General features: G+C 49.0%; 1 protein-coding gene and 2 long non-coding RNA genes across 3 annotated transcripts; 1 reads left to right on the top strand and 2 right to left on the bottom strand.

Annotated features, from left to right (window-relative positions):
• Positions 1 to 7,027: 7,027 nt before the first annotated feature.
• LOC146207064 (uncharacterized) lies at positions 7,028 to 10,770 on the bottom strand. The gene is made up of 3 exons (XR_014705401.1): positions 10,596 to 10,770; positions 8,530 to 8,658; positions 7,028 to 8,422 (listed from the first exon to the last, which is right to left on the bottom strand). It is a non-coding gene; the product is annotated as an uncharacterized LOC146207064 (long non-coding RNA).
• Positions 10,771 to 13,373: 2,603 nt separating this feature from the next.
• LOC146207062 (uncharacterized) lies at positions 13,374 to 26,350 on the top strand. Its single transcript, XR_014705398.1, has 3 exons — positions 13,374 to 13,508; positions 14,848 to 14,973; positions 26,033 to 26,350. It is a non-coding gene; the product is annotated as an uncharacterized LOC146207062 (long non-coding RNA).
• On the bottom strand, positions 15,594 to 23,061 carry LOC146207063 (uncharacterized). The gene is made up of 3 exons (XM_084587581.1): positions 22,746 to 23,061; positions 22,565 to 22,681; positions 15,594 to 15,605 (listed from the first exon to the last, which is right to left on the bottom strand). Exons 1-3 carry the CDS (start codon positions 22,941 to 22,943, stop codon positions 15,594 to 15,596), a joined length of 327 nt encoding a protein of 108 aa, XP_084443707.1. The 5' UTR covers positions 22,944 to 23,061.
• Positions 26,351 to 26,972: the final 622 nt, after the last annotated feature.

The following is a 26,972-nucleotide window of genomic DNA, read 5'->3' as shown; positions in this document are numbered from 1 at the left end:
ATATCGAACTCACGGAATATCCCCTTGAAAATCCAATGTAAAAGTATAGGAAAGCCGCGTCATATATCGAACTCAATTTCGCCGGTCGTTCGATATATCGGACTCGGCACCACGCACTGAAAGTGTGCCTTCCCCAAAGACGATCGCATCAACCTTGGTCGTTTGCTGCGTGATGTTTTCAAGCCACGCGCGGAAGGAATGAGAGGGAACAGTTCTGAACAGCGCCGCGCCCATTCCCCAAAGGCGCGCGCATCTGCAGTTATCGTTTCTCCCGCGCCAACACATGACGTTTGCAAGCCATGTGCGTGGGTGTGCCCATTCTTTTGCCGAGCTCTCTCCTTCAACACGCGCTACGCATGCGCCAAGCCAGCTCAGCCCGTTTTCAGACAGACGTGGGACGCTTTCTCTAGCGTGTGTTGCGAACCCTCTGCGTGCGGCGACTGACGTGGCTATGGCGCCTGCGAACGTTAAGAAGCGGCAACTCTCTCTCTTTTTTTTTTTTTGCGAGAGTCATTCTTTCTTATCGTGCTGTACACGCGACGTAGCGTAAGATATGGCGACTGCGGACGTTAAAGGTCCCCAGAAAGGGGTCACCAAGAAGGGTAAACAACGCCATAACACTGATAGTTATTGAACCACCCATCATTCTCCCGAAAAAATTTTCGATCTAGCTTCTGCAACACCAGAGATATCGGCGATTAAAAATGACCCTTCCAATTTTCCCTCTCAACTCGTACGCCGAAGGGAGCCATAAAAAAACAAAGAATACAAGCAAGTTCAAAGATCCGCCCAGACATACGTCACTTCGACGAACTTCCGGTTGCCGCGCGCTCGCTCGCTGGCGTACTCCGCCAACCCGTCCACGCTCGCACACGCCTGAGGAGTTCGCCAGTTCGCGCAGCGACGGTTAGTGTAACCGCGAACCCGTGGTTATCCTATGTTACACGGCGGACCAAACCATGGTTGCACCATAACCGCGGTTACCGCAAACCGAGCTTGACGACCTCGGTTTGTGTCGTTAACCGAGGTTATGACGGCGTCTGTTGACGGAAGCTACTCGTCGGCGCCCGAGTGCGCGAAACGTACGAGCGGGTCTGCTTCACAAAGTTATTCATTTGCCCACTGTATCACGTTTAAAGATCAATCTATAGATTATGGTGCCGCCCGACGTCTTCGATTACGGCCGACAGCGCAGCGACTGCGTACTGAAGCCTTGTCGTGCCTACAGTATCGTTTGAACGGCTTGTTGCTGAGCAGAACGCCAAAAAATATGCGGCCTTAGCTATGAAAGTACACGAGTTTGCAGCACTTGCAGCACGGGATGCCGCGAGCAGGCTGAGGTACGTTACACAATTACCGCGGGGGTGGAACATGCGAGCGCGGCGAACGCCGGCGCCGTGCGTGACCGTCCCTAGTCGTCGCTAGGCCTATTGTTTCGCTTCGAAGCCGCGGCGGTCGACGCTTTGGAACATGATCAACGCTGTCGTAAATCGTCTACTTATGAAACTGCCTTATAGTGATTCCTATCCTGCCATAGTAAAATAATTATAGGATTAACTCTGCCGACGCATTAATCGCAGAGCTAGTACGAGCAGATCGGATCAGCCGAAATGCACCAGCGGCAGCTGGCTTGAGCATAAACTAGCTTGTATCACGGCTATCGCTCTTACCAGCAATTTGCTGCTGGTCAGCGATCCTCACGAGGATACTTGATATTCGGCTCAATATTCCAGACGCCAACAAATTTTAGCACGCTTTATTTCGGACATCGGTGCTAACGATCCGCCGTGTGGTTCGCGAACGGTATGCGGGAGGAGGGGCCACAGCGGCGATGTTTACGGCGGTCAAAGAGGTGCTGCCATCGTGCGGTGCTTGACCGTGCTGTTGACGCCTCGTTGGACGACACTCCGATACTCCTGAAACCACGTTATATAAATAAGATATTTGTAAATGCAGCTTCGTTCTGCCGATCCCTGCGTCGCTTCGGTTGTTGCACTCAATGGGCAATGGCCACCTAACCGATAAGGGCGGCGAGCTGTAACAGCCCGCACAGAGTTCGAGCAGCGCACGAGCAGACGACTTTCGCAGCTACCGGAAGTGTGTTCGTGACGTCATGGTTGCAGTGACCGCAGCGAATGGCAGCATCTAGCAAGCCTTGCCAGTCAACCGACCCGTGACGTCACGGGATTAGGAAATAGTTCCATGCGACACCGCCAAGCGACATTCCCTCTGCCCGCGAATTTAAAAAAACGCTGTTTTTAAAAATTAATAATAAATCGCTGGCTTTGTTCCAAGGAGTTATACTTTGCGTTAATGCTCAAAAGGATGTGTTCTACACACTGAACACGTTTATCAGTGGTTTCTTGGGGGCCGTTTCCGTGGACCTTTAAGAAGCGGCAGGCATTTTTTATTGTTTTTTTTGGCGGGAGCCATTTATCTTTGCATGTATGAATCAACGGAAGCACGCCGTCAGCTGCTGCGATCATGACGCCCGCCCCAAGAGCGGCGTGATAAGTCGAACCAGGCTTGTGCAATCAAGCCATCACGGGCACTCTGCCAAGTTCGCTCCCCGCCACCGGAGCAGCTATAAAAAGATAAACGCGCCCTGACGTTATCGCTGCCCAACATCTTGGCACACTGCCAAGAAATGAGCTGTGGATGCGACGACCGAAACGGAGTGACGCGCGCCATCCACATGCAAGCGAAAACGCTCGCGATTTTCTGCCGCAGCGACAAACTGTCGCGGTGGCGGTGGCTCGAGCAGCAAGAGGGACGAAGTTCCAACAAGTGAAATTTTTCGCTCTGTCGCTGCCGCTCGTCGCTGAGATCGATCCATCGCTTGCATGTGAGCGAGCTGGCCTTAACGCATTTTTTTTTTTCAAATTCTCGGGTGCAAAAGTGGAGAGTGGGTTCATTATGCGAGTGGATTGATTACGCGGCAAATACGGTATCGTTTTTTCGCATCGTAAGTGCCGTCACAAGCCAATTTATGTATATCGAATTATCGATCTATCGAACTTTTTCGCGATCCCCTTCGAGTTCGATATATCCGGGTTCGACTGTAATCGGCCCCAGTATCCACCAAAGCGGTTACGGCGATGCCATCAACTGAAAGGTCTAAATCGGCTGGCGGTGACGTCTCGCTGTGGTAATGTTGAGGTGTCCGGTCTGATCTCCGGTGCGTCAAAGAGGTGCGGTGTCATTGAGGAGTCTGGCTACGCAGTTGGTCGGGTTGTCGGCTTGCCGTTAACTTGGGCGGCTCGGTAATCGTCGTTGTCTCTGAGTTGTTCGGCGTCGGCGAAGTGGTTTGCATCGTTGGAGGGTCTTGTACATTTCGTCGTCGAACAGCCACACCTCCAGAGGCTGCTGCGTCTAGTTTACCCTACGGGGATTTCTAGACTGTTCCCGCGGCTCGGAGGAATCATAGCGGCGGGGCGAAGGTGATCGGTGGCGCTGAACTGAGTCTGGGTTAGAAAGGTAGTCGGCAATCTCCCGTGGACGCTCTCCCGGCTGCGGACAGCGAGCACCGAAGAGGAACCCGCGAAGACCCATCTCTTTGTACGGGCAGTGACGCCAAACATGCCCAGCTTCGCCACAATGGTAGCACAGCGGCCGGTAGTCCGCGGTTCGCCAGATGTCAGTTCGGCGGCGCCTGGGTCACTGGAAGAAAGTCAGCTGGGAAGGTGGCAGTGGCATTTGGGGAACAACCGGCGCAGGCGCTTCGTAACGTGGTGTTGAAGGCGGCAAAAAACGGCTTGCGATGGCAGCGTAACTCATTGTAGGTGGTTGTGGAGGGCTTGCAAGAAGCGGTGTAGTACGCAAAGCTTGTTGCACTTCTTCGCGAACAACATCGGTAAGCGATGCAACTTGCGGCTGTGCCAGCATAGGCAAGAGTTTCACCAGTTCTTCGCGCACAATGGCTCGAATGGTCTCACGCAGTGAGTCTCCTGATGACACGGTGGACCTCTCAGCACACGTGGACAGCATCGACACGGTCGTGCGCTTGTACTGCCGTGCACGCAAGTCAAGCACTCCCTCCATGGAAGTGGCTTCCGTGACAAAAGCATCTACGGTCACTGGAGGACTGCGAACGAAGCCGGCAAAGAGCTGTTCTTTCACACCTCTCATCCATAATCGCACTTTCCGCTCTTCCGACGTTTCGATCTGCGCGGCGGAACAACAGCTTCATTTCCTCTGCGTACACCATCACACTTTCGTTCGGATGCTGGATGCGATTCTGAAGTAGATCGGCCTTTTCTTTACGAAATGTGCTAATAAATGCCTGAAGAAATTTTGCTTTGAACGTGTCCCATGTTTGCAGGCGAGATTCATGATTGACGTACCAGGTCCTCGCCGAGTCCTCCAGGGCAAAGTAGACATGGAGCATCTTCGCGTTCGCATCCCAGGCATTAAAATGGCCACCCGGTCAAACTGGTCCAGCCAGTCCTTGGAGTCTTCATGGGGAAGACCATGAAAGCGAGGGGGGTCTCGCTGGTGAAGCAGGACATTGGCAGGAATCTCTTGTGTACTCATAGTGATAGTCTGTGTACTTGTAGACCGTAGATCAAGAAGCGGACCGAATTCGGGAGATAGGCCACATAGTCGCCGGTTGCCCTGGTGAACAGGCGTTTCTACCCTGGGAGTGCGTCCTTGGCTGCAGTGGCGGCTTGAAAGGGGCGTCCGATACATGAAAGATCTGCCCAGCACTTCTCCACCAGATGTCATGTTGCAAAAAGGCGGCAGAGCCGGTAACACAGAGAGCCCGGTGTTGGCCAGGGACAAACGGTGCGAGTGCGAAACGGGAACTTCGTTGTCTTCTGCTTCTCTTCCTTGTCTTCTTCACAACCTCAATGAGTCCGCGCTTTTCTTCAAGCTGCTGCCGAATAGAACGCTTGCATTCAAGGGAGAACCATGCACCGGCGGCAAGCATGCCAAGGACCACATTTCAGTTGCATTCGCATGCAATATGTCTGGAAGCAAGAAGTTGCCACTTCTCGTCATTGGCAAGTCAGCCAAGCCAAGGTGCTTTAAAGGCACCCCACTGCCATCAGGAGTCCTTTATAGGAATAACAGCAAGGCATGGATGACTGGAAAGCTTTTTGAAGAGTATGTGCACTTCATTGACCGCCGTTTTGAGGCGAAAGGAAGAAATGCTCTTGTTACCTTTGACAATGCATCGGCGCACGTTGCGGTGGATGGCCTCAAGGCGCTGAACCTGGTGGTTTTGCCCCCAAACACCACAGCGATTGCCCAGCCCTTGGACCAGGGCATGATTAGAGCTGTCAAGCAGCTCTACAGGAAGAACCTACTGCGCAGGATGCTACTTGCACTGGACTACAGCTTAATGAGGTTTTACTGTACCACCTGTTTTCGAGGGTAGTCTTCACACGTTAAAATAACTAGATTAGGCACCAGTGATTTTTTTCTTTGGCACGTGCAGACTATCATAGAAACCTGAGAAAGAAAAACCAGTGCACAGGAGCCCTGTCTGCTCGAGCTGTTTGTAAGCTTCGTACTCTTTGCGAGCGAGTAACTTTCGCAGTTCGCACCACCCATTGGCTAATTGTCAAATTTGTCATTAACCTTACAACCTGGGGCCTTATATTTGTTCCCACAGCCAGCGAAGGACAGGCAGTAACAACACAGATGCGTACATTCTGCGAACACCGCAGTGTTCATGCACGGCTCGAGAAAGGAGCATGAGGATTTAGCATGTTCTTGGTTCAACAGCCACATTGAGATGTCCCAGCAGAATTTTTACAGCGCAAGCTTCAGTACTCCCATGAAAAATCCCGAAGATCATGTCGGGCTGCAAGTTGACCTTAAGAGATGCCTTTATTACTGGGCACATAAGCTGTGCACTATTTGCCATGAAGAGGAGTTGTGCAGCGCTCTTGAAACAATTTAGCAGGCCCAACTGCACAGCGACGCATATTCTGCCGTGAAAAGCCGACAAGGGACACTTTTCATAGCTGCTGCTAAACACACACGCCGACACCATCGCCTATCACTACAACATTTTCAGTGACATGGCAGCCGTTTGTTCAAGCTCAAACCGAAGCATATTGCTGCGCTAAATTGCGCGACTTAAGCAGGGGTATGCGTGCAGCAGTAGCTCGCTCGCTCGCCTGCTCGCCAGTTAGGGTTAAGGCCGTAGGATGCTGTATTGGACGAGAAGGTAGTACTTTATTTTTGGATGTAAAACAGCGAGAAGAGAAGAAGGACAAAGGAACAGGAAGCACACAGGCGAGCGCTCCTTTGCGTGCTTTGTATTCATTTGTTCTTCGTCTCTTTGCACTGTTTTACATCCAAAAATGAAGGGTTAAGGCACAAAGAATGTGGGTGCTTGTCGCCTGGAGGTGATCTGACTGCACACAACACTTAGTTTTTCGAGGCATTCCCTTAACGTTAATAAAGTGTTTTACTGTGATGACAAAAAATTTGCTTACTTCTATAACACCTCCTCCTACCACAAATATATAATAGTCACTAAACACAATCCTGGGGAAGCGGAAAAATAGATATTCACCGAAGTGTTTTAATGCCACCTACACTGAGTGGTCTTCACTGTGTACACAACAGTGCCTTAACAAATCGCCCTTTCGCTGTGGTGGCCACCTGCGCTTTAGCCATAAGCAGCGCAGACCAACTGCTCAACTAGACGCCCAACTTTAAGTCACGTGCAGCAGTGTTGCCGTTAAAATGCACTGCACAGAAGAGCAAAGAGTATGCAAATAATGGTGGCACGAAACGCAGTCAATGCAACATACCTTTACCCTCCTACACGCAGCGCCGCTTCAGCCGAGGTGTCATATACGAATTTGAGCACCACTAACATTGCCAGGCGGTGCGAGGCAGGGACCATGCTCTCGAGCGTTGACGGCGTCGCTGCTTGGCGCCGATGTCGTCAATGAATCTGGAAACCCGCTCCTTGACTGGACGCCGTCTTGTGCTGAACATGCAAATGACCGCATATTACCATGTCAAAGAAAAAGCAGTCACAAAAAGGAAGCGTGCTCTTATGATGCTCCCCGACCCACATTTTGTAATCTTCCCCTCCGCCGTAAGAAAACTGGTGTATAGGGTCAGACACATAAACAAAAAGCAGCTCGAATTCTTGCAGCATTGCGTAAACAAGTCTTAGGAAAAAATTGGCTGTGGTTTAGCTTCGGTTAAACCTAGAATGAAGTGACAGCTGAAGCATGGCGATGCAGAAGCAGCGGCAACCATCTGTGCTGCTCTTCACTCACATCTTCCCGCAATGTCGCGCGGTGTTTCGCAAGATGCTCCTCACATTGTTACGGTGTTTCCGCCGCTGTTCGGGCTTTAGGTCATTCTCAGCACCGCACAGTTTCGTCTCGCAACACAATGTCCTCCAGATCATCAGATGCAGCCGACCTATATACGATCGTAACGAACACAGCTGCTCAGTTGCTCTTCCTCCAAGTTCATGGCACAGCTGGGGCCAAGGCACGTGGCACGCGAGACCGAGGCACGTGGCACGCGAGACACGGCCTCTGCGCTGACTAAGTAGCTGGATGGCTGTCCTATATTGGCACTTGCTAAAAATTCTCATTAACATTTTGCATAAAAATTATTCAATATGCTATAGTTTGACAAAATTGGTGCTGTTTCCATGTTGCCTTGTACCCGTGCGCATCACCTGAGTAGGCTATGTATATCGGCTGCTTTCCGCTGAACAGTTGTAAGTGCTGATGGTGTCCTTTGTCTTGTGTGTGACTGTGTTATGCTAAAAAGCCTGTTATTATGCATGGAGAAAAGGCATTGAAAAAAAAACCAAACAAGGTCTGAATACCACTGCCAACATTCTGGCATGAAAGCATTGTAAAATGAGGGAGCTGGCATGGGTTGTGCATCTGTTATTCTGTACAACCCCTAGAGGGCAGAGAAAATTGAAAAAAAAAAAAAGAAAACTTCCGGTGCTATCAGATCCACTGCAGTCAGTAACAAATTAAGAATGAAGGGGCGAATATCCCTCAAAGGAGGCTTTTCTGCCAATCAGATCGTTCTCAACACTGGTACCACTCCAGCCCTTGTCCATAGCTAACTAGGCTGGGCAGCTTTTTCTTTATCGGTACTGAACACCAGCTGCACTGCCTCTTTTTTGTCACCTACTGCCATGAAAGGGAGAATTCCTTTGTGGCTCAATTGATTGGGAGGTTCCTCTCTGTCAATTGTTGAAGGCCTACCTTTGCAAAATTACAAAGCTTCAAACTTGAGTTGTAAATGAGCACAGAAGGTGCCTTGATCCCAGCTGCTTGCTATTGTGGCACTGTTCATGGTGGCTGTGCAGCGCCTTTAGATGTGAACTTGGTCTTTGTCACAAGGCAAACACCAACCACTCTTTTGTGACGTCGGCAAAACTAAGTTTCATTGGTGTTGAAGGCTTTCCATGTCACACCTGCCAGGATTAAAATCAAAAGCACGATTTAGATATATGAGCTCCCAAACAGAAGAAAAAAGTCCCACTGTTGGCAACTCTAAGTTTTTGGCACAGTCAAACCATACCTGTGTATTCAGTCAGTAGCCCGCGACTGCCCAGTGAGATGTCAGTCCTGTGGCCCTCATCGCTAAGTTGTGTTTGCAGCACAGACAGGAAAAGGATAGTTGCTAGGCAGCCGTGGAGGTGGTGGCAACCTGCAAGGTGTTCCAATGCTTTAAAGATTTCTTGTGAAGTTTAATAAAGCAAATCACTGACTACAAAACACTGGCACAAATTCCACTATAGGATAAGAATTTAACCTCTAAATATGTCACATAAGGTTGAGAGTACTGAGTACACAATAGAAATATGTTTAACCAAGACACGCACTAGCAGCACAAAATAGTGCTGAGTATAATATATGTATATTAATAACTCCTTGATGACCTCGAAGGCTAAAACATTTCCTTGTCTTCCCCAACAGACACACCTGAAGAGAACCACAATTTTCCTGATTTATACATTCCTTTTTTTTACTGAGAGTCACTTTCTATGCTGGGTAAGGTTTCTGCCTCTGAGTTTGCCAAGTGTTACATTCGACATATGTAGAGAAGAAATAAATCTATGTATCATGTATCTTTGTATGGATGCATTACCTATGTATGTATCTATGCATGTATATATGTAGGTACCTATGTATGTATGCATCACCAGTTTTTCCTAGAACAAATGAAAGCAATATTTTAAACAGTGAGCATGCACCCAGAGCAAAAAAAAAAAAAAAAAAGAATGCATAGCTCACTTGCTTGAGCTGTTGGGTAAGTGGTTTGTTTACATGAAAATTCGCGCAGACACAAAATAACAAGAGCACCAAACACAGACACAACAGCACAATGTGAAAAAGAGCATTAAATTAAATGAAGGCATTTCACCTTTGATGCCAAACACCTTCACTTCGGGAGGAGTCCATATGTTATCAAAAGGTTTGCGTGAGTCACAGCTTTGTTGTTGAGGACAGCCAGAAGGCATACACTGAACCCATATTATAACATGGCTACATTCTATACATTTTAAAAGTAAGTTAAGATTCAGTACTCTCTTTTCTTTTCTCAGTTCTGGACAGGAAGATCCTATTGGCCCTGAAGCAAGAAAACAAATGAAATTGATATGTTTTTGTGTATTAATAGGCTTTTCGTTATACAAGGTCCCTCCGAAAAATTTGCTTTCAACTTCTTTCTGTACCAATTGAACTGAAGCTTAATTTCTTAAAACATTTCCGCCAAAAAAACAAAAAAACCTGAGGACCAAAGCAAATAGAGCACCAGCACATCACACAGCATGCAGTTCAGGAACTTAAAAAGAACTAAATTGTGCTTTCTGACTATATGAAAATGTAAAATCACTTAATCACTGAATATATACGGACTATAGTATTGTTGCGGCAATGTAATGGCTGACTGTAAACATTTTATGAACTATTAAAATTAAATCACTGCAGAATGTTTGTACGCCGTTCCTATCTCGCCATGTGTTTCAACTTGTGCCTGTGAACAGACCTAGAGTACTTTGCTAGCAGTTGGGAGAGTCGCTGTGGCCAGAATGCACCTTACCCTCCCCTCTAAGGCGGCTTATTGAGATCGTTCTTTTTCTTTTTCGCAACCGCGGCATAACTTAGCGCGTATAGAGCTCTGCAGGCTGTTATAAACAATGCACGGCTTCCACTCGACGGTGCGTATTTTCTGTATTTTGCTGCAGAGTGAAGGCAACACTAAGCATGCAGACTTTCGTGCTCAGTTGTGTTTCCTGGGAAAGTGTTAGAACCAGCGGCAATCAACGAAAGACGTCGGATCGTCAAGCTCATTTTGAAGAATTACATCGCGAGGTTCCGCCGCCAATGGCAGTTCACGAAACGCGGCGAGTGGAATTACAAGCGCAAAACCTTCCTGCATGCACAAAACTATAGATGCGCCATAAAACACCGCCTTTCGTACTGACTTAAACGGTCCGCGCGCGCTATCTTGCTCGCCCATACAGCCTGCGCCGGCGGATGCAAACAACGGTCCTTGCAGCATTTTTATCGGAAAAAGAAAACACTCAGTCACTTTACTGCTCCATTAAGTGACTCATTTACAAGAACCAATTTCTTACTCACCCAGCGAAGCTTGCCTTGCAGCCAGAAGTAGCAGCCGCTGCGCGGGATACATTTTCAACGCAGTCACAAACCAACGGCCTAACGTGCAGACACGACTAGACACGACGAAATGGCCAGCGGCCGAGCAGCGCATTGATAGAATAACTTTAAAAACAATAGAAATCTGAAATATATTTCATAAAACAAGCTATACAAGTAAAATTTAACAGTTGCTTATGACGTATTTGTTTGAAAACGGTAAATACAACCATACAACCTGCGTCTTGCGTAATTATTTTGGCGCACTATTTTCTATCTCGCTGTAAAGAGGAGGGGTGCAAAAAGGCCACGGCGCGCGAAGTTTGGGTACGGTGGCTAGATGGGTAGGTGTGCCGACCGGCAGGGCACAAAGCGTAGTTCCGCGTGCCTCCGCTTCATGACGACGAAACTGGCGCTGCTGTTCTCCGCCCGGTGCTCACCGGCGGATCGTCTGCTACTTGTCGCAATCGCATCGCGCGTTTTGTTAACCTCATTTTTGTTTAAAAACATTACTTATTACTTGCGTTATCAGTCAAAATAGTAGCTGAAACTGAGACTTTTGCGGTCTGGCATTAAAACAATAAACAGACGACACTAGCTACCTGTTTTCTCGTCTGTTTGCTGTCTGTCATCGTCCACATGCAAGCGCCGTAGCGGAGCAGGCGCTGCGCTTTTTGTGAGAAGTGATCGGAATGAAGACCAAAAAGGACACAACTTGTTTCGCACCCTTCTGCAAATCCGGCTACAATTGTCATAGAGAAAAGGACTGAAAGTCTCGCTGTTTTCGGCGCCGCGGGATCCAGAACTGTTCAAAAGGTGGGAGCTTGCTCTTCATCGTGCCGACAAGAGGTTGCAGCCACACTCCGTTGTGTGTGAGCGGCATTTTGACCAAGAGTGTATCGAACGGGATTACAAATATATGATAGAAGGCAACGTTGTTAGCCTGCCACGTTCTCACCCACGATTGACGAAATATGCCGTGCCTTCTGCCCTGCCCGATGCTCCTGCTTACCTGTCAAGAGAGGTGACCGCGAAACAAAAGACGAAGAATTCCACAGGCTGCCGCCCAACCAAGGCTGCCAGAAATGACAGCCACGACCTTGAGACAGTGCCGGACGATCCAGTACCTTCAAGCTCCAGTGAATTTATCTCTACGTCTGTAACCGAAGTGTCAAGGAGGGATTCTTAACAGGGAGCACTGCAGAAGGCCTCCGAGTCACGCTGTCGATCACTCTTTCCCTCTTGGATTATCTGTCGTCCAAAACAGGCTACAGGTTAATGACCGCCAGACTATAGCCAAGACATCTTGGAGCAACTGTTTGGGGTTTTGCGACAAATGACAGGAAGTAACGACCATCCAACCCCCATTCAGTTCTTGATCTCCATAAACACTCTGGAGTTAATACATGAACTTGGCCAAGTCACCTGATCATGGGAATGTTTCACCCGGTCTACTAAGCAGCTTGCGTGACACCGATGATGTCATAGCAAAAGCAGAGACCCAGCAGAGGTATGTGGACGACTTACTGGACATAGGGAATGCGCAGGCGGCACACGAAATGCTCAGCGCTTGCCAGCTTGACAACGACCACAGCAGCCTAGCTGGCGGTAGGAAAAAGTGATTCGCGGCTGATTTTCTATTTGGCAGAATACGTGGCGCGAAAGTTTCTTTCAAGGACTAAATGTGCCGATTGTGCCACTGTTTTTCTGGCATCGCCAGAAGCTCCCCTTCCGCCTGTGGCCGCTTCCACACCCACGTAAGCATGGGGAACTTAATATTCCCATCTGATGCTTTGAACAGTCTCGTGACATCTCTCGAGGAGACCTTCAGTCACTGCTTCACAGTCACTGAACTGAGGCGAGAAAGTCTCGCAGACTTCGCCTTTTTTCTGCAACCTCCGCCTATGATCGGTTGTGAGGAGCATAAGATTGAGATCACTAACAGCGTCGTCAAGTTTTACTCTATCATGCGCCTCCACTTCGAGCAAGAACCTGGCCCGTGAAAACGCGCGAAAAAAAAAAAAAGAAAACACCTGAAATTGAGACGCGTGCTTTGAATGCATAGGCATGATTTTGGGGTGTGTTACTTCACTGACTCAAAAACAGTAATGTGTGCATGTCATTTATTGCACTTTCAAAAGTTCAGCTAGAAGATACCGTTTTGCAATACAAGCTTATGCACTTGTTTTATTTTATTTATTCGCAAGGTCTGCTTACGCCCATGCACACGCACCCAGACGGCCACTGACGTCCGACGGACAACCGAACTCGGCCGCAACTCGGCGGCCGATTTCGGACGTCCGCCGGAATTCCGGCGTACGTACGAAAGCGGATGGTCGAATCCGTTCGCCCAGCGGACAGCCGCCGTACGTCCGCCACTGGATTTGCTTTTACACAGCTATGATATAGTTTATAGTCGTCGTGCTCGTCTGAACTGCGTATAAATCAGTAATGCCGTCAAGTCTGCATTATATGATGCCAGAGCGAATCGATGCGATAGAAAGCGTTTCCATTAAACAGTTTTTTTTTTATTTTCCGCATGTTTCATCGTTGAATTCTTCCATCAAAAATTTTTTATTAAAAGTTAAATGACCATTAAACATTTTTCTATCATGATGCGTCGGTGAAATTTTAATCAGTGGCTGAATAGACGCAGCAAGCAGCAAGCTCAAAAAGAACGAAACCGAACCTATCCTCAAAAAAATTTGAAATGAGCCAATCCAATCCACCTGACAAGTTGAAGTTTAGTCGTTTAGTCATGGAAGATGGCTTCACGTTTCCGTGTTCTGCATTTACTGCGCAGTTACAAATAACTACGGCTGTAATGCACTGCTAGCATTGTTTTTGCTGTGGCTTGGTGCGGCTGGCACACTTTGTTCACCCGCCGATTCCAAAGTAAGTATTTCACCGAACTTTTGTTTCTTTAGTGGAACTTTTCGATGCACCGATGGTGCTGAGCTTTTGGGTAAGGAAACAGCTCTGTACAGCAGCCGAACGGTCGAGTGTTTTAGGCAAGACTGACAGGATGGCTCCGCGCCGACTAACTAAAGTGCAGCCTCAAGTCTGAGGGCCATCTTTCTCGGCATTACTGGACGCTGCGCCAGTAAGCCGCGCAACTTCTCTGTCTCTGATAAAGGAGTGCCTGCCCGAGCTTTAAAGGATTTAATTTGTTAACCATGCGCAACGTGCTGAGTTGTAAAAACTATACGAGAAAACTTTTGCACTCCTCGAGCCTATCGTGCGACATGCCTACACTTGTGAAAACGTCGCGAGTTCTTTTTTTTTTTTTTTTTAATGGACAGCCGCTGATCTTTCTCTCTTGAGCTTTACGGCAACTACAGTTTCTAGAAGGAACGGCTGTAGCTACTAAATGACTAAAGGTTTAGTACTCTCCTTCAGCTTTGACAAACCAGCACATTTGCGCATATTGGTTATGCATGTGGGACCGAACCGCGCAGAACAACCGGACAAGGAGATGAGAGAAAAACTTGTCTTTTTCTTGACCCGTTGTTCTGCGCTGTTCTGGCACGAATTTGACATACCGCCGCCGCGATACAGTTGGGCTGTGAGCTCTGGTGTGCAAAACAGGCACACTGGGAGGCCATGCAAGCCGCGGGCTCTTAAAAAAAAAAAAAACAAAAAAAAAACAAGAAAAAAAAAAAAAAAAAAACGAGCTGAGCAAAAGTGAGATGAAAACAAAGTTGTTTTGTCCTTACAGATATTCAAAGGCTCCTCAAAACTTCACTGCATTATTGACAGCGAGATAATGCCAAAGCTACACTAGAGCCATGATACTGAGCTTATGTCTCGCACTGAAAGCTCTTACCATGTTCTTAGATTATCATATTAAAGTCACTTTAAACCCATGCTTGTTAATACAGTGATAGCCATAAATTGGATCTAGGGCATCATGCTCACATACAAGGCTTCTGATAACCGCTGGTCACGTGATGTGGGCTATAGCAGAAACCTGTACCTGGTCATCTTACAAGCATTTGTGCAATTGATGCTTTTAATGTGTTGTAAAAGTTTTTGTGTTCTGTTTCTGTATGGGAATGCTTTCCTTATTGAAGGCTAACATTTGGCTTGGTACAGCAAAACCTGTACCTAGTCATCCTAAAAACAGCACCGCAGTTGGTGCTTTTAGTGTGTTGTAAAAGTATTTGTGTTCTGCTTCTGTATGGCAATGCTTTTCTCGTTGAAGACTAGCATGAGGCTTCCAAAAATTTTTCAGATGCCATTTGCTGTAGCCGATTTCGTAGGCCAACAGGAAGCAGCACTTTGAGCATGGAAAACTGTCATCCACGGGGAAAAAACAGCAACATCCCTTTGCATTCTCATTTCTTTGGTATGGCTAAAAGTGAGTATTGTATCATTATCTATATTATTAATATTGAATCATGATTGTCAGTGTTGAAGTTGTTTGAGCGTGATGATTTTAAACACACAGGACATCTCTTCGACATTAAGGTTTTAGCTTGTTTACATGTAGGATGTAGAACTGGTTTCAACAAACTTTATGCAGCAAATTCTTTTTACATTGTCCGCCATGTTACTTTTTGTCATTGTCCATTGAAGTAAATAACCAGTATTTTACGTTTACACAGTCGTCCACTCTTAGCTTGAATGGGAATGTGTGGCATGCAGTTTGCAAAATAGCAATGCATCCGTCACAGCCATGCATCAAGGCTAAGTGGCTTGTGCATAGAGGGACCAGCCGCTCCAGCTTCACGTCATCTGCCTCTTTGCTCTGGTGTGCAGACGTGCATTGAGGCAAAGTGGTTTATGTGTAGACAAACCAGGAGCTTCTTTGTCACATCTGGCTGTTTGTTACGGTGTGCAGATGTACACCGAGGCAAAATGGCTGATGTGTAGAGGGACCAGGAGCTGCTGCTTAACGTCCTTCGCCTCTTTACTACAGTGCACAGCCGTGCATTGACGCTAAGTGGCTTGTGCATGGAGGGCCCAGGAGCTGCAGCTTCATGTCTGCCTCTTCGCTCAGGTACTCAGGTGCATATTGAGGCAAAATGGCTTATGCATAGAGGGACCAGGAGCTGCTGTGTGGCGTAGTCTGTATATTTGCTATGGTGCGTATCGAAGTACAGTGGGGGGGCTCATGTGTAAAGGTACCATGAGCTGCTGCGTCACGTCGTCTGCCTCTTTACTATGGTGCGCAGGCATGCATCAAGGCAAAGTGGCTTATGCTTAGAAGGACCAGGAGCTGTTGCTTCACATCTGCTATGATGCGCAGCTGCGTATTGTGGGTGGTGGTGGACAACATTTCCATCAGATACAAATACAGGAGGTTACTCACTAGCTGACCCTGAGGGGGCCTGTCCTGACAAAAACAAGGGATCCCTAGTTTGGGACCCCAGTGGTGGTAGAGGGACTAGAGGCTGGTACTTCACGCTGTCTGCCTCTTCGCTACGGTGTGCGGCTGCGATGGATGCAGTGGCATCTCAAAAAGTGCATGCCACGCACTCGCATGTTCAGCCTGAGTGGACGACTGTGTACCTGCTATAGCTTTGTTATTCATAGAATAAACCTAGGCCAAGTTGGATAAATTATAGCTCACCTCATATGTGGTCAGCAAAGAAAAGCCACTCCAGAAAATCTGATGCATTTACTGCATAGGATTCTTATTCATATACATGCTACTGACAAGTCAGATTCTTCACCCTCAGAAATGTCAGAAAAACAACCAAGGGTGCGTCTGTAATAGTCTAGCTTGCTCTTTCTCTGCAGACTTGAGTCAGATGTGTGTTCCATTGCTGTGGGTGGGACAGGTGTGAATCTTTGATTTTAAGCTTGCAACAAGTATGTTATTGTAGTTTAAAGGCAAAACGGTACTAATAATCGTAGCCCCCCGTGGCCTTTATCCCCTTTTAATAGTGTTGCTAGACACTGAATTATTAGTTTACTCTGCACTGTTTCTGTCTAGTTAATGTGCGGAGATGTACATATATTTATATGACTTGGAGTTATCGACTTTGCACTTAGAAACATTGTAGCGTTATCTGATGTGTTGCTTTCATTTCTTTAATGATTTCTGTAAGCGATCGGTGGGTATGCTAGGCACCATTTTTAGTCTGCTCTTTTTGGGTCACCTGTTCAATGCCCAGCTGTGGCCGTCTCCCACTTGCCCTCGGACAGGAGGCGGAGAGACGCGCACAGAGAGGCAGCTACAGCAGCTACAGTGCTAACGTGCTTAACGGAAACGTAGGCAGAGAGGGAAAGAAGTCCCCTCTTCCGAGGACTTTGCTGTCGCACTCGAAGACGCGGGGACAGGCAGTTTGTTCTCGTTGCTGTGTCATGTAGGGGGCTCATTTTTATTTAAGGAGCTTTACGAACAGTATACAACTAAGGGGTCCTTATTACGCTGACTGGACCCATCACCCGGAGGCAGCACAGCTTTGAAATGAGCACCTCTTTTGGAAGAACTGCTTATCGTTCAAAGAAAAAACACTGTCAGGTTGAAGGGTGTAAGGCCCTCTTCCTTGTTGGGGAGCCCATAAAAGTAACAATTATTCAGTGCAGGCACGCTGAGTGGGGTCTCGTTGAGGATTCCAACCCTGGATGTCAACAATGGTGGGAGATGGCGGCGTTGAAAAAGGGCAAGTGTGTAACAGTGACGGTATGATGCGGAGCGGGAGGATGTGGGTTGGCTCTTCTGATGTGGTCCGCAATGGTGCTGACTTGGACGCCAATAATTGCAATAATTGCCCTGTAAAAGGAGCTGCCAAGGGTGCAAGCTTTGGGCAATGGTTGCGCACGTGGGACACCGTTTTGATGGGTTGTAATTTTTTTTCCTAGGGGAAAGAGTTTGGCATGTGACCTAGTGAGCCAATCATTTCGAGGTCCATTCTCTAAATTCCGTTTGTTGTGAAACGAATTTGTTGTCCCTTTTGCATTGCTTATTAGGGAGAGGGTGAAGAACCTTATGAAAGTGGAAAGACATGCCAAAATGTTTGTTAGCCAGTCATGTGTGAGTTCGTTGTCATTGGGGATGAGAAATGTGGGCGGTGTCCCGAAGTTAATGAAATGGCCCCGCGGCCTGGAGAACTCGTTCTGAGCTAGATTTTGATCTCTTTCTTCTTTGGCATAGATCATGGTCATTGTTTCACCTGTTGTAAATACGTACATTCATGTATAAAGTTTTCAGTTCATCTTCCTCTCCGTGTGCAAGTTGTTGTGGCCAGATGCAGTAAATTCACTATTTTCATTTCTATTGAAGGCTCCGCCTTCTAGAATACGGGTTCGCGAGCGATGGTCTCGCCCGACGAGTGAAAACCAAGTCTTGCTTAAAAACACCGGTTTACTCCGGATCAACAGAAAAGTATAAAATAGAAAAGAAACAGCATTGGTCAAAACTGCGCTGGAAACATGCCGTCGAAGTTCGCGACAATGGACTATGCAGAATAAAACGGAACATGGGTCAGGGCTTCACCGCGACAACACAAAACACACTGCGGCGCGGATAGGGCGAGTAATAGGGCCAAAGCGTTGATCACGGTACAAAAACATTGCTACTCGCGTGGCAGCACTCACGCTAACACTCCTAAGGCTTCCTTGAAGGCGCCGCTTCCGTCTTCGCCTCGCAGGACTCCGCTCCGTCGTCTGTGTACATCCCGCCGGCTTGGGACGCTGCCACGCCCCCCTTCTCTGGCCGGCCGCCCGACGAAAAAGCCCCGAGCCCTGCTTCCAACGCGCTTATCTACCCTCTGTCTCGCGCCGATAACATGCCGCCCCCGCTCCGGGCAGCTCGCTCATGCGTACTCGCGCTGCCCGGGCGGACACCAACACAAACAGAAAAAAGCGCGCGCGGTTCGAAACGCTAAAAGGGGCTGTGGGGCCCCACACTCCCCCCCTCTCAAGACGGGACACCTCCCGACGTGTAAAACAACAACAACGCGGGATAAGGATGGAACTGGTACTGCTGCTGGCGGGGCGCATGCTTGGAGGTATCCGCTGAGCGTGGGTAGCCGTAGTGCCTGGTAGGTCAAGTAGTTCTATGTGGCTAGTGGACGGCCGTGGTAAGCGCGGAGATCGGCCACGTTGACTGGTCCGGCTTCTCGACCACCCTGCACATGGCGAATAAAGTAAGAAAGCCGAGACGCGCGCTTTGTTATCGCGTAAGGGCCAGTCCATCGTGGAGCGAGAGAAGCAGCAAACCCTTTTGCTGCATCACTTAGTGGGTGCGTGCGGCGAAGGACTTTGTCGCCGACTGTGAATTCCAAAGGTCGCCTTCCCTTGTTGTACTGGTTACAGTGTTCCAGGCGGGCAAGGTCCAGGTTTTCCCTTGCCTCCTTCAGAGTCTCGGCCAAGCGGCTGGAAAGATCATGAGCAAATTTAGAATGGCTAAGACCCGGTAAATCAGAGCCATTCAGAGCATGCTCAATAGGGAACCTGAGCTCACGACCAAGGAGAATGGCCGCTGGCGTAAAACCTGTTGACCGGTTTACCGTGGTCCTTGTGGCGAAGGCCATCTCCTGGATACGAGCGTCCCAGTCCTTGTGCCGCTCCGTGAATGCCACCATCATAGTCTTGAGATTTCGATTCACTCGCTCTGTAATGTTTGCTTGAGGATGGTAGGGCGTAGTCTTTTTGTGCTGCACGCCAAGAACTTTGCAAGTGGCAGTGAATATCCTACCGGTGAAATACGTGGCGTTATCGGTGATAAGCTGAGCTGGGAAACCAAAGCGAGTGAATGTTTCTAGTAGCTTATCCCAAATTATTTTCGAGTCTAGCCTACTCAGGGGATACAATTCTACCCATTTCGAGAAATGATCAGTAATTACTAACAAGTAGCGATTCCCTTTCACTGATCTGGGATAGGGACCCATTATGTCGCAAGCTACAATTTCCCATGGGTAACGGCTCTCTACAGGTTGCATGAGGCCCGGTGGTTTTCCTCCCCTTGGCTTCGCGGTCTGGCAGGTATGACAAGTGCGGACGAATGTCAGGACATCCCTTCTCATGCGGGGCCATGTTGCAACGCGACACAATTTGTCATATGTTTTCTTGCCATCGCTGTGACCTGCGAGGCGTGTATCGTGGAAGTACTCTAGAAAATGCTTACGTAGGCACTTAGGAACGACCACACGAAATGCGGACTCACCACTGTCGGTGTCCGCAGCAGGTATATACCGCAGGATCAAACCATCTTCTGCTTCCACGTAGCAGTCATAGCTTCCGTTAAGCGCCCGGCTTCCTGCAGGGCTGGCGCTGTTCAGGCTTTGGCGTATCTGGTTGCACTGGTCGTCTGAAAGCTGAGCGTCAAGGAGCTGTTGACGGGACACCAGTGTGCCCCAGGTGTCGGCAGGAGCTGTCACAGCATGGACCGCGGGTGCTCGCTCTCCCTCGCCCGGAAGTGGAGCTCGTGACAGGGCATCGGCCACTTTGTTGAAAGTGCCTCTTCTGTATTCTACCCTGTAATTATACTTTTGGAGAGCGAGTGACCAGCGGGCCAGACGGCCAGCTGGATTTTGCAACCTCGAAAGCCACAATAGGGCCTGGTGGTCGGTCTGAATAGTGAATTCTGCGCCATCCAAATACATGTCAAATTTCTTGAGGGCAAACACAATCGCGAGACACTCTTTCTCTGTCACAGTATAGTTCCTTTCCGGTGCCGTCAGTGTATGACTAGCAAAAGCCAATGGGCAAAGCTTACCTTGATGTTCTTGAAGCAATACCGCCCCAATTCCGTACTCACTTGCATCCGTTTGTACCGTGAATGGCCGGTTAAGGTCTGGAAGCCGCAGGCGTGCAGTATCCGCGATGGCTGCAGACAGTGAACGGAATGATCCCTGCTCGGCTTCTGTCCATGACCAGCGGGCACCCTTCCGGAGGAGCTGATGGAGGGGTCGCGCCAGGTCAGCGCAGTTCGGGATGAAGTGGCGGTAGAATCCCACCATGCCCAAGAAACGCTGGAGGCTCTTTATGCTGTTTGGTGGGGGGAGCTGAAGAATGGCTTGAAGCTTCTCTTCATCCGGGCGAACTGTGCCCTGTTCCACAATGAACCCAAGAAGATTGATTGTGCTTGTCACCAACTGAACCTTGCCGGGGTTAATGGTGATGCCTGCCTTCTGCATTCGTTGAAGGACATTCGTTAGATGACGGAGGTGCTCTTCTAAGCTTTCTGAGAACACTACTACGTCATCCATGTAGGCCATAGCGTAGTTAAATTTAGCGTCTCCGAGCACAATATCCATTACCCGTTGAAAAGTAGCAGGTGAATTGCACAACCCGAAAGGCAAGCGCACAAATTCGAACAGTCCCCGGTGGCAAGTGAAAGTCGTTTTCTCAATGTCGCAGTGGTCAATTGGGATTTGCAGAAATCCCCTACTGCAGTCAAGAGTTGTAAAAAATTTTGCTGACCCAAGTGAGTACATGACAGAGTCAACAGACGGGAAAGGGTAAGAGTCTCGCACTGTCACAGCATTCAGACGTCGATAATCGACACACAACCGTGCTGTTCCATCCTTCTTAGGCGCGAGAACAACAGGAAACGCCCAGGGGCTTTTTGATGGTCTCACCGCACCGGTAGCCACCATTTCGTCGAGGGCCCCATCCAGCAGCGCTCGCTTGTGGACACTCAAGGGCCTTGGATTGAATCTGATAGGACGAGCATCGCCGGTGTCAATCCTGTGGGTTAGTACGTTGGCCTTCCCCGGAGCCTCCGTGAACATTGCTGCAAAGGGCCTGAGCATTGTCTCGATTCTGCTTTTTTCCGCTGGTGACCCCGTGAAGGAATTCAAAACGGTTAGAATACCACAGCCTGTGATATTGGCCGAATGGCCGTTCGTGGCAAGCAACTGTGACTGTGGCTCAGCGGCCTTAGTCTTGAACTGAAATGCTTCTGTACCGGTGCCATACCGGTAGGTTCCCTTACCGAGATCTATAACGATTCCTGCCTTCACTATGAAGTTACGGCCTAGTATGACTGGCCAGGATAGTCCGGGGAGGTGTAAGAAACGCTGTCTAATCTTTCGACCATTTATAGCAACTGTTAGGCGGGCTGCTGAGGTTGCGGGTACTATGTGAGTCGACGCCATACGAAGGTTAGTGTTTACACTCCGCAACCGGACACATTTTGTCTCGCAGGAATTTTTCACCTGATCGCCGAAGAGTGAAGACTGACACTGTAGACCCTGTGTCTAAAAGGGCTGGAAGCTCCAGTCCGGCCATTTTGACCAAGACCAGCGGGGTCTTGTCTGGTTGGCTTTCCTCAAAAGAAGTTGACGGGACTGCACTCACCGAGTGTTTGTAGGGCTTCTCGGGGTCTGCCTCATGCATAGCAGGTGGTGACAATGGTACCTGTGTCGAAGACACCTGGGTCGGTGGCACCTGGTTCGATTCAGGCAGGAAAGGTAGCGGCTGGATCAGCTCTCCCTGTGGTTGGCCACGTCTGTGCGGCCTGGCCGCTGGATGGTGCGATGACCAAAACACCCTCCCCTGTGTTGTCCTGGATCTGCGAATCGGAGGACAAGTTGTGCCCGGGGGCGACGCCCGCTTCTCACCCGGTGGTGACACCCACGTTGCACCCGGTGGTGACACCCACGTTGCACCTGGTGGTGACACCCACGTTGCACCCGGTGGTGACACCCACGCTGCACTGGTAGGAGACGTCCGCGTTGCACCCGGTGGTGACACCCACGCTGCACCCGTAGGTGACGTCCACGTTGCACCCGGTGGTGACACCCACGTTGCACCCGGTGGTGACACCCACGTTGCACCCGGTGGTGACACCCACGTTGCACCCGGTGGTGACACCCACGCTGCACCCGTAGGTGACGTCCACGTTGCACCCGGTGGTGACACCCACGCTGCACCCGTAGGTGACGTCCACGTTGCACCCGGTGGTGACACCCACGTTGCACCCGTAGGTGACGTCCACGTTGCACCCGATGGTGACACCCACGCTGCACCCGATGGTGACACCCACGCTGCACCCGATGGTGACATCCACGCTGCACTCGTAGGTGAATGGTAGCCGGCAGCCGCTGTAGGAGATTTGCGCGCTCTGACGTGGGGTGTCCCAACTGCTGCCACACAAGGGGTACCAGCGCCTGCATATGGCAAGAAGACACGGGGCCCCGTCTGACCTGTCGCCCCATGAAATCGGCTCGTCACCTGAGTAGACGCATCAGGGCTTGTGACTCCGTGCAAGTCGCCAGCCCCCGTACGGCAGCCTGGCGTCTCCAGGCTGCGTGCTGCCGATGATCCAGGCCACGCACAGGACGGCTCAAGGCAAGTCTCTGCAGGGGGAGGTGGTTTGTACTGGAGCTCCGCCAGGAAAGATGCCTCGATGCGGGATGCTTCTCTAGCCATGTCATCGAAGTCCGCGAACTGGCGACGCCGGAGATATGGCTGGTACCTTGGATGGCACCGATGTATAGCATGAGCCACCTTCTCTGGTTCCGGAACTGCAGGATCTGCCCGCTCATGCAGCTCTTAAAAACTGCGCAAAAACTCTAGCAAACCCTCGCTTTCGCCTTGCGTCCTGGTGCAAAGCTCGTCTTTCATACGGATGTCATAGTCAGGCGGCAAAAACTCTTCTCGAAAACGGTCTATAAAATCCTGCTTTGTTGTGAACGGCCGCTGTCTACGCCTCCAGGTTGCTGCGGAACCTACCAAAGCTACGGGAAGCACACTCGTGACCAGAGCGCTGTCCGAAATTGCCATTGCCATCTGATAATCGTCGATTTCATACAGAAAATCGCACACAGATTTCTTATCGCCGTATCCTTCAAACCTTGGCACGGCCAAATTCAGCCGCAGCTGATTATCGCGATACAAGGGAGTGGGCGTTAACGAAACTGCATCGCTTCCTACCATTTCTCTGAAATGTGCCTTTGATTCCAGTAGCTCGTTCAGGAGGCCAAGAATTCCGCTACAAATGTCCGACGGTTTGCTTTTCCTGTCTTCTGAGCGCTCATGCTCGGAACCCGCCCGTGTGGGAGGCCGAACTGTCTCCGTTAACTGGGCGCTTGCACCCGGTAAGTCCGACATCGCTACGCACGAAACTGCATGAACCTCAAATTGGTACACTCGCGGGGCAAGCCAAACCTCGAGTAGAAATCACGTTGGGCGCCAAATGAAGGCTCCGCCTTCTAGAATACGGGTTCGCGAGCGATGGTCTCGCCCGACGAGTGAAAACCAAGTCTTGCTTAAAAACACCGGTTTATTCCGGATCAACAGAAAAGTATAAAATAGAAAAGAAACAGCATTGGTCAAAACTGCGCTGGAAACATGCCGTCGAAGTTCGCGACAATGGACTATGCAGAATAAAACGGAACATGGGTCAGGGCTTCACCGCGACAACACAAAACACACTGCGGCGCGGATAGGGCGAGTAATAGGGCCAAAGCGTTGATCACGGTACAAAAACATTGCTACTCGCGTGGCAGCACTCACGCTAACACTCCTAAGGCTTCCTTGAAGGCGCCGCTTCCGTCTTCGCCTCGCAGGACTCCGCTCCGTCGTCCGTGTACATCCCGCCGGCTTGGGACGCTGCCACGCCCCCCTTCTCTGGCCGGCCGCCCGACGAAAAAGCCCCGAGCCCTGCTTCCAACGCGCTTATCTACCCTCTGTCTCGCGCCGATAACATGCCGCCCCCGCTCCGGGCAGCTCGCTCATGCGTACTCGCGCTGCCCGGGCGGACACCAACACAAACAGAAAAAAGCGCGCGCGGTTCGAAACGCTAAAAGGGGCTGTGGGGCCCCACACTATATAACATGCCTTTCTGAAGATGGTGAGCTCTTTTGTCCAATCCTGTAAGAAAGCAGCAAAGCGCTCCCAAATCTTCCACAAAACTGTGTGATATCTTTAATGCTAACTGCAGCTTGGTGTCACTCAAAACATGTTGAGGTAGATTTCTTCCCCCCCCCCCCCTCCTTTTGTTCGTTCAAACGAGGACCAGCGGACACGAACTCTTGCTTTTGTAATGCCCTAGCCTTAAGGCTGTACTCCAATGTCAATACCATTTTTATAGCTATGGCTGTCCAACAGCACTAATGTCTTTTATACACTTCTTTTACTAATCTCTTACCCAAGTGGTGGCTTATACTGCGGGGGCGAAAGTCTCTGGACAGTATGTCTGGAGATTTTGGACTAGAATTGCGATGTAAATGAATTGTGACCTTATTTCTCTTGCACACATGAAAGAACTAACGTTCAACTTTCACATCGAGAAGTATGGGCCGAGTTTCCTGGTCGATGTGAAAGTTATGTGCTTTGATTGCAGTTTGTGTAGTCCACACACTTTTGTCCCCAATATTACATAGGGGCAAATTAGGCGCCTTTACAGGGGCAGTTTCTTGGGCGCCCACTACCTTCCCCATAAAAAAGCTACAGTGTTTCTTGTGAACAGCTGGCTGCATATATAAAAACCATTATTTTTTGTAATTTGTTGTGCGTAGTTGAGAAATCCATGACATACATGCACAGCTGGTTGCCAGAATTATGCAACCATATTTCAGTAACTAACATCCATGCTGCATGCTGCCGGTAATACATCAGGAGCTTGTGGTTATCAGCTTTTTGTGTTTTGTGTAACTATAAGCCTTGCTATTGTAATGTCACATATAGCGCTATGGGTAAACAAATAACTTTACTTTTAACTCTTGTAGAAGCATGAACACTGTGCAATCACTGCGGCGGGCTATGCTTCCACATTGGGCTTTAGCCACATGTCAAATGTCTATCTTTATTCTGCTGCAGCAGCTTGCATGTTATCAGATAAGTTACTTCGTTGCAGCTGCTCTAAGCAGACGCTTTCTAGACGCTTGTAGCCTAGATGTTGATGTCGATATACCCCTGACACGCCCAGGGAATGTCTTCGGTAGAGGGTACATGGAAACCAGCGAAATGTGCAGTTTACAGAACAAAAAGGTAACAATTTTAAATGATGTTATTATTGATCACTTCCTTTCAGAGCAGGAACAATGACTTTAGAAATCTGCCTGTTAAACCGCTCAAAATGCAGGTTTCTGCCGCCAGTGCGAACCTGTGTAATACTGCAATGCTCTGGCTGTGCTTTATGTTCATATACAGCATCCTTTATGCTTATAGTTTCTCTGCATGTGCACTCCATGTCTTGGGCATTGCTGAGGGCGCATAGCAGCAAGCATAACATGCCATGTTTGGTCAGAGTGGCATGTTCAAAGAGACGACATAAAAACATTAAAATACTGAATGCCAGGTTCTGGTCAAACTACGTTTGTATCTTTTGTTATTCTGCATGGCTTTTGCTGCAGTTATATGACCTTTCAATATAGTATGTGACAGTTCTGAATCGAGATGCATGCGTACAGTGCCATCTGGAAAAAGCAATTGAGAGAAACTGGCAGTTGCCCTTGGAGATGTGTAATCAAAGTTCAGCACAGATAACTTGAATTTCATTTTCCCTTCTATTGCAGGAGGAGCCCAACCTGCTCTTTCCATCTTAGGCCTGAAAGACCAGCAACAGCTGATCGAGCAAATGCACAGGATAGTAACTGCTCCTGGAATCCCGGCCTGCGGAGGCCGCCCACAGAGAACTCGATCATCTCCTCGCTAATTCCGAAATATTAGGTTTCAATAAATACCTTTTCCTCCACCACCTCCCCAAGGGAAGAGCTGTCACGGCCAAGGATAATTAAAAAAAATTATTCAAGTAGATTCTTAATACTCCAGTTGGCCTGCATTTTACCATGCCATTCCTTAACATCAATATTTTTTTAGTGTAGACTATTTATGCATGCAGTTTTTGCAATGAAGCAAAAAAAAAATGCTTTTTTTACAACCTCGCATGCTGGTATGCATATGCACTTCGCATGTTTTCAGGAATGGTGCATTTGTGTAAAGCTCAGCTAGCATATGTGCCTCTTTGATGGAAGTTTTAATTGCACACTGCTGTTCAGTGCTTTGTGTGTGAAAGTAAAGCAGACAACAGGAAACTTGAACCTGTTGCATATTCTATTGTCTGCTTTACTCTCATGACAAAGGCATTGAGCACTAGTATGTGACTGAAATTTCCATGGCACATGCTGAGCTTTACACGAATGTTATTGGCAAGTTTTTACACCAATAGCGGGCCCTGCAAGCAAGTTCCGGGAAACGTCCGAATGTCCGCCTCCGGCTGTCCGTCGGACGTCCGTGGGACGCGATCCGGACCCACGAACGATAGTCCGACGGACGTCCGCTGTACGTATGTCGAACATAACCGGACTTCCGTCGGATGTCCGAAGGTCCGAAAACGGACGTCCGTCGGTCGACCGTCGGACGTCTATGGCCGTCTGGGCATAAATCACAGCTGAGCACTGTGTTAATAGATATTCGCGTTGCCTTGTTATGGCGTGGAACATTTAATGAAAAAAA

This window comes from Amblyomma maculatum, chromosome 1, assembly GCF_055883805.1.
Source record: "Amblyomma maculatum isolate TAMU_Amacu chromosome 1, ASM5588380v1, whole genome shotgun sequence".
NCBI classification, from domain to species: Eukaryota; Metazoa; Arthropoda; class Arachnida; order Ixodida; family Ixodidae; genus Amblyomma; species Amblyomma maculatum.
Note: the sequence above shows the minus strand (reverse complement) of the source record. Positions and strands in the feature narration are given on the sequence as shown.

Coding starts and splice junctions, on each gene's coding strand:
- LOC146207063 (XM_084587581.1), bottom strand. CDS start 22,943: ATGGCTAGAGAAGCATCCCGCATCGAGGCATCTTTCCTGGCGGAGCTC. Junction 22,682..22,745: donor GCCCTGATGCGTCTACTCAG/GTGACGAGCCGA, acceptor TGCCATATGCAG/GCGCTGGTACCCCTTGTGTG.